The 17,512-nt window shown below is 36.4% G+C and overlaps 1 protein-coding gene across 3 annotated transcripts in view; it reads left to right on the top strand.

Annotated features, from left to right (window-relative positions):
• The first annotated feature begins 3,628 nt into the window (after positions 1 to 3,628).
• The window catches only part of tead1a (TEA domain family member 1a), a 36,571-nt gene continuing 22,687 nt past the window's right edge, over positions 3,629 to 17,512 (top strand). Inside the window, exons 1-3 of one of the 3 annotated variants that reach the window (XM_026202257.1) lie at positions 3,629 to 3,790; positions 4,113 to 4,213; positions 16,339 to 16,593. In XM_026202257.1, the coding sequence (XP_026058042.1) occupies positions 16,392 to 16,593 (202 nt within the window). In that variant the 5' untranslated portion in view covers positions 3,629 to 3,790; positions 4,113 to 4,213; positions 16,339 to 16,391. Of the gene's footprint in view, positions 3,791 to 4,112; positions 4,214 to 7,510; positions 8,238 to 16,324; positions 16,594 to 17,512 lie in introns of those variants that run through there. The other 2 variants (XM_026202259.1, XM_026202260.1) reach the window with 2 other exon arrangements.

The raw sequence follows: 17,512 nt of genomic DNA, 5'->3' as shown, positions 1-17,512 counted from the left end.
GAGATTCGATCTTTCCATTCCATTGCCTCCCTCTCTGCCGAGCCAAAGGCTGCGTTCTTGAGTGCTGTACTTTAAGTCGTCTTCTCACTGATAGACTCCGTTCACTTCACTCACTGGAACAGATGCTTGCGCTGTTCAAATACCGCAGGGATGACCAGCAGACGTGGACTCTCTTTGTACTTACTTAAGTGGAAGGCTGTTTGGGGGTAATTTAGTTCCATTCAAAGCCGTCCGCATCCACATGGGGAACCACTGCTTGAAAAATCGCTTTAACATTCTTATCGGATTCTTTTCAAAATGGCAGCAAAACAAAATGATGGTCTAATTTTGATCTCTTAAACAGTTTGGCTCCATACAATAACGTGCTTCAGCTTCCTAGATGGTTTTGTTCTTTATAACCACCAATAAATACCAAAAACTTTCTGGTATGGAACATCTTGAATTGAGTCACTCTCAGAACAAGTACTGTTGGTTTAAACAGAAGAGAAATACTCTAAACTTATATCGATATATAGATTTATTTTTTTTCTTCCATTTTCCAGAAAATTACTTTTCTGCCTGAAGCGTTGAAATTCTTGTTTCTGGTTTGCTATAGAAAATATCATATCTTTATGTATCATGGTACGATTTTGCAGCGATTTGTCCAGCACAGCGTTCTGTGTATAGGCTGATATGCTAGTCCCTTTTTTTAATACTTGTCTTATCACCAGTTTATTCAAAAATGGTAAGTCTAAACACTGAGAAAGGTCACATTAGCAAAATTTGGTCCATTTTCCACTGCATAAAGTTGCATAAAGCATCATCCATACAGTTTTGCCATAATGCGATTATTGAAATGACTAGATTTCATTTTCTGAACTACCTTCGTTTTACACTTCTCCTCATCAAACCATGTGAATTTTGGGATATCACTTGTTGCATACGTACAGTTATATGTTTCACTATATGTAGCTGTTTGTTTAAAATACTGGAAGAGAACATTATGCATTTTTCACACATTATGACATCCGGTTATCACAAAAGCAGGTGATTTGTGTAATCTGAGGGGGAAATTAGAGAAAGGACACCTGGGTAATTGACTGACCTGTGCGTAATGTCCTGAATTGCAGTGTTGCGACCATTAGATTGCAATTATTTTGTCTTTTTCGTAACATTTGTTCTTTCTTTCTTAATCTTGATTTTCTTTTTCTTCAATTCTCTCGCCTCTCTCTTCACCTTTCTCACTTTTTTTTGTTTCGCTAATCATCACTCTTACCAACATGCTTTAAGAGTGCTTATGTTTTTAAAGGTTAAGAATGACAAAGGTGATGAAGGAGGTACAGAGACCTCGAAAGTGAATTATAGGTTCGGTGATCCTTCTGAATTTGGGTTTCGGAGCCCCATCCATCTTTGTCAGTGTCACTTGAGGGGTCGGGCCCTTAGCGTGTGGATTTCCAAAGTTACAGTGGCTTGAAATTCAACTGAACATCAAAGGTAGAAGAGCATTCATCCTGAACATCAAACATGCCTCTGAGGGCTCCATTTATAAAACATTCACAGGAAAGACATGACCTCCAAGAGCATTTATACTGGCTTTGACTATAGTTGATTCATACACACGTTTTAATCAAATCTGAATGTCGTAACGAAGAACAATTCATGTTCTGTTTGACCCATGTGCTCCTTTCTCAGTGAATATCATTCTCGGGAAGAGAAACGCTCAAGGTGTTCCTCTCGGTTTCCTTTTCGTGCTGTTTTTTGATTGCGTCCCTATAGAATGTGAGAACAACATTCTGCTAATGGCAGGCTCAGGCACGCTGGCTTGCTCTCACGGGGTAACAGTAACAAGTTAACAAGCTGCTTCATTGCTTGTTCTTCAGATCCAATTATATGACCATTTAATTACACCCCTTCATCTCGCTCCTGCTCTCTCCTTCTGTAAAAGCACATTGATTTTCAAGGATTTCCATGTTTACCCTTTTTGTTTGCCATTACTGTGAAATGTATTCACTGAACGTATTTGTCATGTTTCAATTTTTACTCGATTAACAAGTGCTGTTTTTGATGAAAGCAAGGTTTTATTTTTTCTAACCTTCAGAATCAAGCCTCTTTTTTTTATTTAAGTGTTATTCACACGTATGTTAAATTATCAATTAATTAATTTATAAAAAATCTGTAAAATTGTGAAGACACACACACACACACTGGTTTCCATTTTCTATGGGGACATTCCATAGATGGTATGGTTTTTATGATTGTGATTTCTATCCCTCACAACTTTTTGCTATTATAGATTTAAAAAAATAATGAAAAAACTCTATAATTGATAATTTGTTTCCTCATAGGGACCAAAGTAAATGTCCCCAAAAATACAAATTTACTATTTTACTATACTTAAAATGTAGGGAATGTGAGGTACACACATCAACACAAATGACCATGTTTTTGGCAGATAGATTACCATTTGTATAAGAACAGTTTTACTATAAATACTACAGGTTAAAATATGGTTAGTGTAGTAATACCATAGTTTATTTGGTGGTTGCCATGGTTTAAGTAAATTGAATAAATGGTAGTAAAACCATGTTTGGTTAATGTTTGTAAGGGATATAAGCTAGTGTTTTCCCCCCACTAAATCTCTAAAATGTGGGCTTCTGGTTAGGCTATTGTGGCTTTCAGTTTCGATGTTCTGTAGAAACAAAGTAATTCCTTGACAACTTTTGTCTGTCTTTACCACAAGATGGCAATAGTTTGATTGAGTATTCAGTTATCAGAGTTAACAACCCTTCTGTGGGAGCTCTTCTAGTGGAAATTTTGTGTAATATATATTTACACAGTGTAGACTAATGTAATATAGGCTAAAGACATCCGCCTAAACCTTTTTGGAATTAATTCAAATGTAACAAGAATCCTGAGTGACTTTCTTTCGGACATTATTCAAATTTGTGTGTGTTTGAGAGAGAGAGAGAGAGAGAGAGAGAGAGAGAGAGAGAAAACATCATCGCCTCTCTTTAGGCGGTAAAATGTAGTGATGTATTGGGTTGGACAAAAGGTTTCAAGAAACGTTAAGTCTGCTTCTTAACATGACAGATTGTCGATATTATAAATACAACTTAAACTTTTACTTTAGTGGTATATCTTTAAATAATCAAGTGAACGAATCTTTATTTCCATGCACTCACACATATATTTTACTGCTGACCGCAAGAAAAAATGACATTTTGAATACTCTGAAGTAGCTATCATTTAATTAGTAACCTACTTTCGAGTCTGAAGGGGACTTTTTAGTTGGGAAAATGTGTAATATGGACTCATATGACTAAAATGTAAAAACTGAACTCTTGGGTATTATTGTTGTTGTTGTAGACTTCGATTATGCCACCAATTGAAAAAAAGATAAAGACATGCTCCTGGAAAAGTCATTTCGTGGATAATTAATTGTTTGAATAAACCATCCAGTGATGTTTCGCCACGATGTGACTTCTAGTTATTCAGAAAGGCCACTGTATGAATCGCTTTAGTGAAGGGATTCAAAAAAAGAGTCGAGTCACTGATGAATCACAGCGGCCCCTCCCTCCGCCTAGGAGTTCTGCGAGTGACGTCACTCCAGCCCCGCCCCCAACGCAAACTCAGTTCTTCGCGTTCATTTCATTCTTGTCCTCATTCCGCGCATACTTCGCATCGTTGTTAGATACGCGGAATAGTCGCGCTCTCGCGCTCAGACGAAAAGAAAAAAAAGTGCTCAGCTGGAAATAAACAGAGCGTGCGCTCGATCCGATTGCTCAGCATCAGACGCATTTAAAAGACTGAGGTACGTTTGTGCTTTATTGTACTAAGTTGTCAGAAGCGATGCTAAGTTAAAGACTGCATTTTGATTCTCTGTAAAATTGCTTCGAAGTGTAAAAATGGTTTGTTTTATTTGTACCGCTAGTTTTGCTAACACTTTGTGTTTACTCTTATTTATTATAGATTAATATGTAAATATTAAGAGAAAAGTGGTTGTAGTTTCCTTCCCCCAGTTTTTAAAAATAAGCAGAATGCAGAAATAAGCAGCCTTTTGGATACGAAAAAATCCTAAATGCACTGCTAAAAGAGGCAGGTAAATAAAATGGTTCATGTTTTCTTTTTTGTAGACTGTAAAAACACCCGCAGAGATTTTCATCACTTGTGGAGGTTCAGTAAACACTTTTCCTTCGATCCGTGCCAGCCAGCTGACCACAGTCTCGCTGTTACAGTAAGTTCATATTTACTTTAACAGTAAGTTTAAGCTCGCGCTGTGATTCATGTTTCTGGCATGACTGAATCAGTGTCATTGATTTCTGGTTATTAGCATGACCTCAGTCACTTGCGGATGTTTAGTCGCTTATTTGGTCGGACTAACACTCCCGTTTGCTTCCCTGGAAAACGCCAGTTTTGTGTACATAAATAAAGGATTAGGGAGAAAGTCCATGGTCCAGCCTCTGTTAATAATTAATCTGGATGTTTGAAAGCCCTCAGACTAAAATAGAGACTGGTCTGGTCTCAAAATAGTGTGCTGACTATCTAGACAGCATTTGGGGAGACCACTTGTCATGTTTAACTACTAGAAGAGAGTGAAATATGTGTTTATTGCTGTTTTCCAATATACTAAGACTGTTTCTGTTAAATTGAAAATATGTTTTTGACATGTAACAGATATCATCAAGATTGCTTAATTTTGTGCAACATATTTTTTCGACATTGTGAATAGTTTTATAAATGTGTGTACACTTATTTAAAAGCCTTATATTGTAGTATAGTACTTTAGAATGAGCCCATATAGTAGTTTTTGTGTGTGTGTGTGTGTGTGTGTGTTTGTTTTTTTTGTCTTACTACTGTCTGACAGTGTTTTTTTGTCTCCGTTGAGATCGACCCCCCTCACTATTGTGTTGCTGTTTTGACTTGCCAGTCTATTTAACTTCTGTAAACAGAGAAGAGACCCTTTTAAAACTGAAACACCAATACTCCCAATCCAAAACCATGCATATCTCTAATAAAGACCAGTATCTGTGACAGTTTTCATTCATATAATTGAATCAAAACCTCATAAGTATCTTGAAGTGTAATAATGTATGGTCTAGTTTGGAAGCCAAACCTGACATTTATAAGCATATATGCAACCTAAACGTTATTGTGTAACTAAAACGTGGCCTTTAAAAATGAACATTATGTATGTAATTGAACCTTTTAGAAGGAGAGAACCAATTGACGCAGTTAGTTAATTAATCTGTTTTCTCTTTCTGAAACTTTGTCAGAAGTGGAAAAAAAAAAATGCCGGCTTCCTCGGGGAGCACAGGATTGTGGGAAAATGGGGGAAGGGGCCCTTCATTGTTTCTACTGTTATTGAAGCAGGGGCTCGTGGAGCGGCTGAATTACTCCACAAACAGTCCCGCTCCCATACTGACATCTGGTTTGCCACTTAAGCGCACCTGTAGGCTGAAAGATGCTAAACTGTGTACTCGTTCTGGCGCTGGGCTTATTCAGAGGAACGGCCATTTGTTTGACTGTTGCTGCCACTCACTGTCTAGCCGACTCCATTGTTATGCCAGCAACAGGCGATAGTGGTGGAGGCACCATATGGCTTGTGTGTGCCTCGATGTTATCTGGTAATTTAGCTTATCAACACCATTATGTTGCATTTTATCCTTTCTTTTACTTGTCTTTTTATGCAAAGAGGGTGATTGAGTAAGTTTAGGGAGGGAGAGACTGTGTTTACATAGCCAAAGTACAAATAGTTAGGCACTTGTAATTAATGTACCTTTGCTTTCCATACAATTTTAATAGGAAATAAAATAAAGTAAATTCACTTTTTCAAATGCAATTACTAGATTATTATTATTGTTATACTTTTTTTATTTTGTGAGGGAAATTCTAAGATTAAGATTTTTATTAAAAAAGTATATTTCAATTTACTTTCAGTCAGACATTTGTCATCATCATAGTGACATATTTAGATTTTTGGTAATGTAAAGTCTAAAATAATCCCTTGTTTTGTTGAGCGTTGCTGTATTTTTAGAAATAAGTTCAGATATCTGAGGCAAATATGCCTGGGATTTAAGCAACAGGTGCTTATGATCGGTATTGTAAGAGGCAAAATTCGCTTCTCAAAGGAAGTTGTGGACTTTTATTTTTTACATTGAGCGCAAAAAAGCTTTCGGCGTGTCCTTGCGCTAAATTTGACCAGATTACAGAATAATGTAACATTTGTCTTGCGACGTGTTCATCGCGTTTCATCCTTTTCTTTTGGCATGCATAATAACAAGTCTTGTATGATAACTGGTTTGGGGAGGGGGTGGGATACAAAATCCGAAAAGATTTGTCGGAGCAAAACGCGAGAGGGGGGCCTGAAGGGGCGACAAAGGAAAATTCATATGTAATGAAATTTGGGTTGAGAGTTTGTCAGCGGAACAATGGCTCAGTGGGACTGTGTGTAGCAGGGGCACGGGTGGCCGGCTTTGTTCAGGGAACACAGGAACAATAGGGTGTCCTCTGTGGACCGGGGCAGCGGGAGGCCCACGCCGTGCCCTGAGGTAAACTCTGCTGTCACAAAAGGACCCCTCTCTCCACACAGCCCACCGCTCCACGAGACCAAGGACAGCCAGAGAGAGACCCTTACTGGAACTCTGCCACTGACGTCCGCACGCCCTTTCAGCGCACTTGTAAATGTTGCTGGATTTAGCTTATGGAAACGTTGAATTCAAAAACAAAACGAGAGAGAGACATGAGGGAAATACACATGTTCTAGAAAAGAAAATAAGAAAAAGTTTTTGAATGGTTAACGAAAGAAACAAATAGATACTATAGCTATAGATAGACAAACTGATTACTTGTTTAAATTAACATGGAAGTAATAATAAATAGATTATGGAAAAAAAATTTGTCCCTGGAAAAACAAGATGACAGATTAATAGACATATATTGTATACAGAAATAAGTTCCTCTCCTCTCGTTCTACTTAAGCACAATCAGATATATTTCACTATGTCTTTAGTTGGGCTTCAGCACTTCTTCCATGTAATTAAAGTGCATTAAATACAAAATTAGCTGTTCTAGTTTAACATACTGAAATTAAAATTGCAGAGTATTTTTTATTAAGTACATAAATATATAACTGTATTTGTAGTATACTTAGTATGAAATAAATGCATTTTAAATACATAAATTTAAATACAGAAAAAGGACAAGTAAAAGAGACCGAAGAAAAGCAAACTAAAAACATTTGAAATGTTCTGGGAATACACATAATAGTGTTTTTATTGTGTGTATAGATCATAGCTTTGAGAACAGAAGAGCTTTTCTTTGTGCAGGTTATTTTATTATCATAAAATCGTTTTTTCCTTTAATGTTTCCTCAGCTCAGTGGAAACACCAGAACAACAGCTCAGGGAGAGTCAGAGTGAAATCAGCCACTAAATGAGTCAGTTCCTGACACGAACACAAAGCTCAGAGTTCCAGTTAAACACCTCCCTTACAGCATTAATCAGAGGTGGTCTTACAGTTAGTCTTTCCTTTATTTCATCCAGTTTACCATTTATGCAGCTGTTTAAATAGCATTTCAGTGCAGAGTTAGAACCTTGATCATAAAATACATCCTTTGTAATGATAGAATAGTGAAAAAAGACCTGCTCCTGAACAAAACGAACAAAAAACATGGCACAAAAGCTTTCTTTTTTTTTTGGAACAGTAGATTAAAAAAAGACACTGCTGTGTCCTAGATGGATTTCAGGAGATGCCAAGAAAGGGCGAGCAATTCTGTTTTGATACAATTTGATCAGATGTACTGAGATCTTTGAAAAGACTTTCTTCTGCGTTTATAAGAACCGTCTGTGTTCTCTGCGTGAAACCGTATCTGTGGTAAATCATGAAGCAGTGCAGTTCACGGCACCCTTTGGAGTAATGTATTTGTCCCCTGCTGGACAGTCAGGAAGGGTTATGAGCAAACACTGGTCATGCTTCTTGGGAGCTAACACTTATTTGAACACGTCGTCTCTTCCATTTCCTGGAGGAGGCATTGTGGGACGGCATGGGGAGAGTGGCACCCCAGGAAGACATCGGATAATAGCGGGGTCTGACTCAGCGAAAAATAGCCTGCTTTAAAAGAATGGAGCCTGTGGAGTGATCACAGAACATGTCTGCCCCACAATACTGGGGAGGAAGCTGGTCCGCTCCTGGACTGTCTTCAAGGAAGTGGATTTTGTACATTGGCCTCTGGCACTGTAGCCACTGAATTTGGACATTTAAGTAGGACATTATCTTACATGTGTTCTTATAGCAACCAATTAGATTTTAGGAATTTGGAGGTGACAGATAATATCTGTGGCATTCTTTCTCATGAATGTTAATTAGGTGATGTAACATTTGTTTTAATTAGGGATGCACAATATATTGTAGCATATCGGTTATAGGCATAATTCTGATTTACTTTTTTAGGGATTTATTACGTTTTTTGTGTGTGTCTGTTTTTTTTTTTACTTTATTGATATTATATATTTAATTATGCATGATCATTTCCTGTATGATTATTTTTAAATGGCCTTTGCTGTAATCTAATCTCACTTAAAGTTTTCTTTAAAAACACTTAATAATTTAACACTGTTTAAATCTTTAGCTAACTTTAATACTGCACATTAAAATTTATTTGCTGTCTACATTTATTATAGCATTTAAATGGATTGATTTTAGTGTTTTACTTTAAATTTATTTAGACCCAATAATATACAGTTTTAATATCATCCATTTATCGGTTATCGGCCGATATTAAAACGGATAAAAAAAAAACCGTATAATTTAACCGCTATACATTGTATTCATTGTTCAAGCTCATTTCCTATATTCTTTTATATTTAAATTACCTTTTGGCATTAAAGTTTATTTTTGATAACACTACCGTATTTTTCGGACTATAAGTTGCACCTGAGTATAAGTCGCATCAGTCCAAAAATACGTCATGATGAGGGAAAAAACATATATAAATTGGACTGGACTATAAGTTAGACGGTAATGTTTTCTCTTGGTTCATTTCTCTTAGTTCATCTCTCTCGGTTCATGTCAAATTAATTTTGATAAATGAGTCGCACCTAACTATAAGTCGCAGGACCAGCCAAACTATGAAAAAAAGTGCGACTTATAGTCCGGAAAATACGTTAATCATTTCATAACACTGTGCAATATAATCTTCAGATAATCTCAAAATAAATGTTTTATTACTGTACATTATTAGGATGCTTACATTTATTGTAGCATTTAAATGAATGATTTTAGTGTTTTACTGTATTTTACATTCATTTAGACACAATACAGTTTTAATATCGACCATTTATCGGTTATCAGGTGATTATTAAAACTGACTTTTTACAATGAAAATATTGGATATTTATTGTTCAAGCTAATTTCCTCAATTTTTATTTTTTAATGACCTTTGCCATTATCTACCGCTCACTTAAATTAAATTTAACAAAACACTAATAATTTATTAACACAAATGTAGTCTTTAGCCAATCTTAAAATTAATAACTAATTTTCATACTGTACATTATTATGTTGTGATGCCTAAAAATCACTTGCAGCTTTGAAAACAACTGATTTATGAAGTAGATAATGGTTAAATAATTTTGCATGTAAATTTTCCTCAATTTTTATATTTAAATTACTGTTAAATGTAATCTTTAAAAAATCACAATGTTTATAGATTTTTTTCATAACATACCTTATAATTTTTTGATACATAAATGTACATGTAATATTAACAATTATTTTATTTTATTTTATTATTTATTTATGGACAAAAATAGTACACAAATTTAATATTGGCCCTAAAATGAAAATAATAATCAGCTTATCTGTGTCAACCAGAAATGTTATTACTAGTCATTGCTCTCAACCACTCATTGATTTTTAAGGGCAGGTTAAGATAGGAATATTGTTCCAGAACCAACAAATGATGTTGATCCTGGAGCATCTGATTCCATGCTGCTAAATTTGAATAAAAGTGAGTGCAAAACCTTTCTATCATTATTGTTTGGTCAAGCCAGCTTTCTCTGCCCACTCAACAATAACTTTCCAGAAGTCCAGCAGTCACTTTTAAGTCATTAGCACTTGGTTGAGAGGATTACATAGCCACGGGGAAAGCAATAACAACGGTGCTAGCATGCCCGTCGTCCCTTAGGAATCCATGCGGTGCAGTTCACAGACATATTTTTGCTTGGATATTAGCGGGTTAGTATGACCTCCAAAATTGCATTAAATAAAGTCTTAACCTGGGGAGTGAGTGAGTAAAGCTGTGCAGTTTCTGTTCAGCTGAATGAAGCCATGGATAGTACATCTTTAGATTGGTAAGATGTCATCTCAAGGATGGTTTCTCAAAGACTTGCATGTTTTGTAAGACCCCCGCTTTAGTCATCAGCATGACGAATACTTCATTTGAAGCACGTGCCAGGTTATAGAGATGAAGGCACTGAAAATATATTACAAGGCCGAAATTTTTCTGATTAAAGATGCTTCTTTGCATATCTTACTGAATAGGATCCACAGCCCTTTTCTTAAGAACCCTTCACATTTCTTGCATCTTCAAGACGTCTTCCTCAGATAATGTTTTTTTTTTTTTGCAGTCTTTCTTTAAAGAAGGATTCTCTGGCGTGGTTCCTCCGCAGAAATAAAAGGACACCGTTTCATCTAAGCAAATACTACACTGACAATCACAGTACAAGATGTGCTGGGCGCTATACAACACATGCCATTGAAATGCAAAAGCCTCTCTCTCTCAGAGAAAGACTGAAAGAAGGGATTTTAGGTCATTCTTAATTGAATTTCCTGGCTGATGACAGCGTAATATAGAGACTAATAGCATTGTGCCTGCATCTCGTGTCACCACTTGAAATGCACTGGAGGAAGGCTCTTTGCGATCACTTACAGACACTGGATATATGAAAACCCTTCGTTCATTATGTCTTAGTTTAATAACTTAATAAGCCTTCTCCGTTATTTCCAATGTAGCTCATGTTATGAAAGCGGAATAGGCTTACGAGGGTTAATGCAACCATTCGTTTCGATTAATTGAATGGAGCATGTAGTGGTTTTCTGTTGTTTTACACTGAAATCAGATTTTTGTTCGCTATTGTATCTTCAAGTTGCTGAGATGAACATTCATTGACATATTTAACAAATATTTTATGTTGTTCCTATGTTACATGTGTATATATCAGCAGTTTTTATACTTTTCAGTGGCAAGAACCCCCAAATGTGAGGATCCTTTGAAAATATGAAGGCAGATATATATTTTAATGTATTATTTATAATGTCGTAAACGTATTATAGACAGCATTTTGTTTAAAGATATGTTTTGTATTATTCTTTAGCTACATTGTTGCATTAAAGCCAAAAATATGAACAAAAAATATTATTTATATATATATATATATAAAAAAAAAATATATATATATATATATATATATATATATATATATATATGTGTGAGTAAAGATATAAAAAATATATATATAATTTTAGATTTTTCATTTTTCAACATTTTTTTTTCATATAATTTTCTTTTCATAAGAAACATAATTCCAGCGCACCTTTAAGAGTGGCAGTAACACTAAAATAACAGAAAATTTAAATATTTATGAATGTTTTTTCCAAAATGTAAATTGTTTTCAACTTTATCTTATTTTCATTTTTTAACTCTCTTGTCTAGAACCACATAACACTGATAATATCAGAAACAAAGTGTAAAACCCCAGTTTAAAAAACCCTCACTGTACGTGCACAGAAACAGTCCAGTTGTTACTTTAATTTAACTAATCACAGGGCAATTTTGAACATCTAACACAATGTATGACTGTAACTCCTGGTAAACTGTTTCTTTAATACATTTAAACTAACCGAAGCCGCAAAGTGGAGGCTGGCGGAAATGTAGTGGTTTTCTGTCGACCCGGCTGCCAACTTCATCAATAGGGAGCCGCTAATGTGCAGACGAGAGCCGGGTGGTTCGATTACAGCTTCATCTGGTAATGAAGTGAGAGTGAGTGGCTCCCATGAATGCTTTAAAGAGCTCAGCGTGATGGTTTGGAATCGAATAAAGCAGATTTTGTGATTCAGACACATACAGGAGAGTTCACTAGCATTGCGACACTATTAAGACCCCATGCAAACACTGTCTGTACTCATATACATATCATTACATTTAATTACAACAAGCTGGCACTTTAATGGTGTTCTTGCCCGTGGACATGGACACACACAAGCATACACACGTATACTGTGAGATACCCTCATCCGTTGGCAGTGCGAGTAGACCAGAGGGAGCGAGACAGCTGCCGGGGGTGGATGTGTGCCTCCCAGTTTGTGCGGGATTGCACCCATGCCTTTCGTTTGGCCAGCCAAGGCTGCCTGGAGGGTGAAGTGTATTGTAAGTGTGACCACAGTACATTGTTGCATGACTAATCTCGGCCTTCCATCTGCCACTGAGGCCCCGGCACAAGCACTGCGCTCTCCAGCATCAAGCACTGCCATATTGCAGCAGTCACAACATCTTGGCTTTGACTGGCACTCTATTGCAGCAGAAGCGCCCGGGTGGACCCACCGCCCGCCTCACAGCCGGGAATTATGGGACGTTACATGTGCGCACATAACAAAACCCAGAGATTTGTCCTGACGTCCCAAGCTGACGGCTTGTGCAAATGTCTTTTTTTGAGAGAGCTTGATTGTGATGCACGATGTGTTTAGTTTAAATGGACGGTTCTCTGTACCATCATGTACCCGCCCTCATGTTGTTCCATTCCTTCTTTTACGATACACAATAGAAGATATTTTAGAAAAATATAGCATTTTTGGTCCCTACTGACATTTTTTCTCAGGTTTAAAATCAACGCAAGGGTGAGTAAATGGTAACCACATTTTTTTACGTACTGTCCCTTTAAGATGCAAAGTTGTGCGTTTTTTAACTCGACGCGCCATCTTAAAAATGTAACACTGCTGGTGGAATGCTCATAAAACTTCTCTTTGAAAAAAATAAATAAATAAATAAAATAAAATAAGCTAAATAAATTCCCACTCAACCATCCAACAGCTAAAACATAGCAAGCTAATATCTATGCTAATTAAAGCCATGCCAATTAAAACCTTACTCTAAAGGCCCATTCATACCAAAAATGATAACTGTAGTGATAACTAAATTAGCGTCTACACCAACGGACGATACAGTTGTGTTTATTATAAAAGCGTGCTGCAGTTTTGTCATCCGTTGGTTTAAATCGAGCTCTTTAAATTTGCGTGGATTCTGACTGGCTTTCAAGGTTTTTATCATTCATTAGCTTATTAATTCTGATTAACTGTCATGGTTTTTAATCATTTATCAACAGGAAAAAAATCCTTATGAAAGTTACTTCAAATGATACTGTTCCTTTAGCGTTATCATTATAGTTGAGAGGTGGACTTCTCATAAAACTAAAATGATTATTAAAGCTTTAAAGTTATCATTATAGTCATGAACAGGCTTTAACTACTGAAAATATAAATTCTAAAAATACAGGACAAAATCAAGAGGAACTAGTAAACTCCACTAATCAATTAGTAGGTTGTAGGACAACTAATCGAATAGTCAGCCATCCCTGCTAGACAAGTAGGTTATATATTACTTAAGTTTCTTTCTTTGCCTTTCATACGGCTTCTTTCTTCTAGAGTTTCTTTTTTTGAAGTGTGAAGTCTTGTAAATTACAGGGAGGATGTGTGGTGTGTCGAGAGCCGCCTCTCTCTCTCCTCGATTAAACCATCACACTCAGGCTCTCTTTAATCTTCCACAGTCCAAACCACCAGTCTGCTTTTGTTGATGCTAATTCAAAACTCATGTAGAATCTCTCAGATATCCGAGATATTACCATTCATGTAATTAGAGCATGTACTTCTGGTTTGGTCTGCTGGTAATGCGCAAGATCAGGGAGTATTTGCATGAAAGAATACCTTGGCATGAAATAGATACATAGAGCTCAACAAAAATTTTTACATTCTGATGTAGTGCACTGAATGTACAAATACTGTATCCGGTAAGTGTTTCATGATTTGCCAGAAGTGGAAAACTACAGATTGCAGTGTAATTGTGGGCAAAGCCAAAAGTGCACACACGACTGTGCTGGAAGTGATTACAGTTAAGTTCATCTCCAAGTCAGGGAGATGATGTTTAAGAGTCCAAGCATTTTGCATTTTGCAACATGCACAAATTTTTCTCTCTCTCTCAGCAGTGAGGTTTTCTATTTTTTTTTTTTTAAACCAATGTCAGCATTTAGTATGGCAAAAAAAAAGAAACCTTCACAACTGTGAAGTGTAAGTGAGACACCCAGTCACACACTTTTTCACACACATTTAGCTACCCAAATGGGGACTTGCAATAAATGATATTATTTTTATATACAGCTAATTACATTGTTAGTTTTCACAATTAGAATAGCTGGAGACAAAAAAAAATTGCACTAATTGTATTGAATGTGACTTCACATTTTAAAAGTATACTTGCAGACTATATATAATGTTATTTAAATAAAAAGTAAAGTACTACAATGTAAAGCACATTATAAATCCATATGTTTTAATATTTTGTCCTGCTGGAAAAAAAGTACACTTATTTTCAGGTGTTCACTAACATACTTGATTTGAATTTTAACTGCAGTGTGTTATTTGACATTACATTTAAAGCTAATAAATGTATTAAGTTGCAACTTTATTATTTTAAATGTGTAATTACAAATATATTTAAACACATGAAATGTAAGTTTTAATAAAAATTACATTAGAGATTTAGTTTACCATAAATGCTTGTCAGTATATTCGGACGTAAACATTAACCATATTTCAAAGACAATTGAAGATAGCCCTACTTAACATTTAATGTTAATTTAAACTAAAATGTATACATAACGTATATACACTAAAATATATTTTTAAATATGCTTTTAAAATATATTAACAGTATCTAAAGTGTACTTTTTTTTAAATAAGTTTCCAACCCTTTATAGACAGCCTGGTCAAATTTGACAGGAAACACATGCTTGTAGTTCTACAATAGGCAGCACTGTTTTGACTGGGCATTTCCCCAATTAGCGTAGCCGCTAGGCCAGATGTGACTTGAAAACTCAAGTTTTGTAGTTAGCATTCATTCTGTGTGACGATTTAGATGAGATTTCAATGGTTCAGTCATACGCACACACACGTTTGATGTCATAACGCTCTTGGCTGTTTATTTGAACAGTTGGCTGCGATTGGATGCCAGATTTTTGCAGTGTTTCCTTGATTTGTAGTGTAATGGTTCTAATGAGATTGCGATTAGCTGCAGCGTTTTTGCGCAAGCAGTTTTCCTTTAACATGAAACGTACTGTGTGGCGCTGATGCTAACGACAGTGACTCGTAGGAGCGATTTGGGTTAATCACTCTCTCTCAAAAGCTACAGGATCATCATTTGTCATTCAGCAATCTTCTACCACAAATTTAAAAGCTGGTCTGATGTCATCTCCAGCTTGTAAGTGTTCCCTTCTAAGACAGCAGCTGTTTTGGTTTAGCCTAAGTGCCCCTCCTAAATTACTGTGGCTTATGTTTTTTTCTCATTTCCTTCATGGGCTTTCAATCTTGTGTTGATCTTTAGCTTTTGGTTTGATGTTTTTCATGGGTGATGAGAGAATGTTTTAATTGTATTTCATGTGCTCCGCGTTAATTATTATTTTTCATTTCCAAACCGCAAATAGATTGTAAGTTGTAAACTGGCCATTTTAGAAGATGCAATGGCATTGTTTAACACAGGCCCAGTTTTCTTCCCTGCATAGATGAAGTTTGAAGCTGCCAGAGTTTAGAAGGTCACAGCCGTAAGCCATGATTTGCTACTAAGTTGTTATTAAGTTGTTTAATTTATTTTATTTAAATTAAAGTACTAGTAATTTTGTTATTTTTGTCATTAGTTTAAATATAAAAATGTTCAAACTTGGCTAATGGCAGAAATCTTCATTTTAATCTTTAATCTTTTAATCTTTAATCTTAATCTTATTTTTATTTTGGTTCATAATTATTTTATTCCAAGTAATATTCTTTTTTAATATTGTTGGGAAAAAAAATCTAAAGTAACTTGATTTTGTACTGCATAATGACCACATTATGGTAATACAATGGTATTCTTTGAAGTATCTTGAAAAACCATTATAAATACCATAATAAACTAATATGGTAATTCTATCATTCAATTTTTCTTCCTGTTCACCCCTGCTTGACTTGTTGTGTTTTCAAAGACTTATCTTAGCTCTTTGCAGAAAGTTAAACAAGGCCAATCATTTGCTTGTTTCTTTCTTCTATTGGTTGCTCTTCCCAGGTCAGTGTGCCTAGAGTTCTCCAGGCTCGGGATCTGAGATCCCAGCTGTTGCCATGGATCCCAGCAGCTGGAGCGGCAGTGAAAGTGCCGGCGAGGATATCGAGAGGATGAGCGACTCGGCCGATAAGCCCATGGACAACGATGCTGAGGGCGTGTGGAGCCCTGACATTGAGCAGAGCTTCCAGGAGGCCCTGGCCATCTATCCACCCTGCGGACGACGGAAGATCATCCTGTCCGATGAGGGAAAAATGTATGGTGAGTTGAAAAAGACTGCAACCATTGGTTTGTTTGCTCGGTCACAACTTGAGTTTTAATCCAGAGTTCACAGCTGACCAGCTTTTCAAGTTTGAATTGAACCAACCAAATGAGCTCAACTTTGAAATCAAACTTACTTTTAATATAGAGGTTTTACAAACAGATCTATGTATTTTGACTAGCTATGTAACGTTATGACTGCCGTTGAAGCTTGTTTTGACTGCTTGTAATCGTGAGTTGTTTGTTGTGGTTAGCGGGGAACAGGCTCATCAGAAAGGTCTCGAAGTTGTTTGTCCTCAGGGTGAGACGGTGAGGTCCGTTGGGCCTCTGAAACTGGAAAAACGGGACTCCAGCGTGCCAGGCGGTGGAACAGGCTGGCTGTCCTGGGTTCTGTTGTAAAGTCAGCGTGAACCATTAGTTAGGAGCAGATGGTCATGCGGCTGACACCAGCTGCGCTCCCAATCCCCTCCACCTCATTCCCCAAAGCTTCCCCCCTCCCCTCCACTCCTCCCTCAAACTCCCGGCTGGGCTGATGTCATGGAAAGAGAGAATACTGATTTTCTTTTCTCTTAGGATATTGAACATACTCTTGGCCTTGTCCACAGTGAAGCCTCCTCACACTGCTTGGACTTGTATCCAGCTGTCTTTATTAGGAACAACTCGGAAACCAAACAGTTGTTAAATCCAGATTCATTATGGAAAAAGTGGACAAGCTTATAAATCATAAAAGCGCTGCTATTTCAAAAGTTTTTTTTCATGGTTGCGGGTTCGAATCCAACTTGCCATTTCCTTTGCCTTTTTCCAGTTTCCTTTTCTTTTAAAACATTTATGTTTATGCAATTGGGACAAACTTTTATCCATAGCGACTTACATTGCATTCAAGGCGTTTAAGTCATGCAGTCACTGGGAATCGAACCCA

This window comes from Carassius auratus, chromosome 25 (genome assembly GCF_003368295.1).
Source record: "Carassius auratus strain Wakin chromosome 25, ASM336829v1, whole genome shotgun sequence".
Taxonomy (NCBI): domain Eukaryota; kingdom Metazoa; phylum Chordata; class Actinopteri; order Cypriniformes; family Cyprinidae; genus Carassius; species Carassius auratus.
The sequence above is the reverse complement of the archived record's forward strand: the minus strand, read 5'-3'. Positions and strand labels throughout refer to the sequence as shown.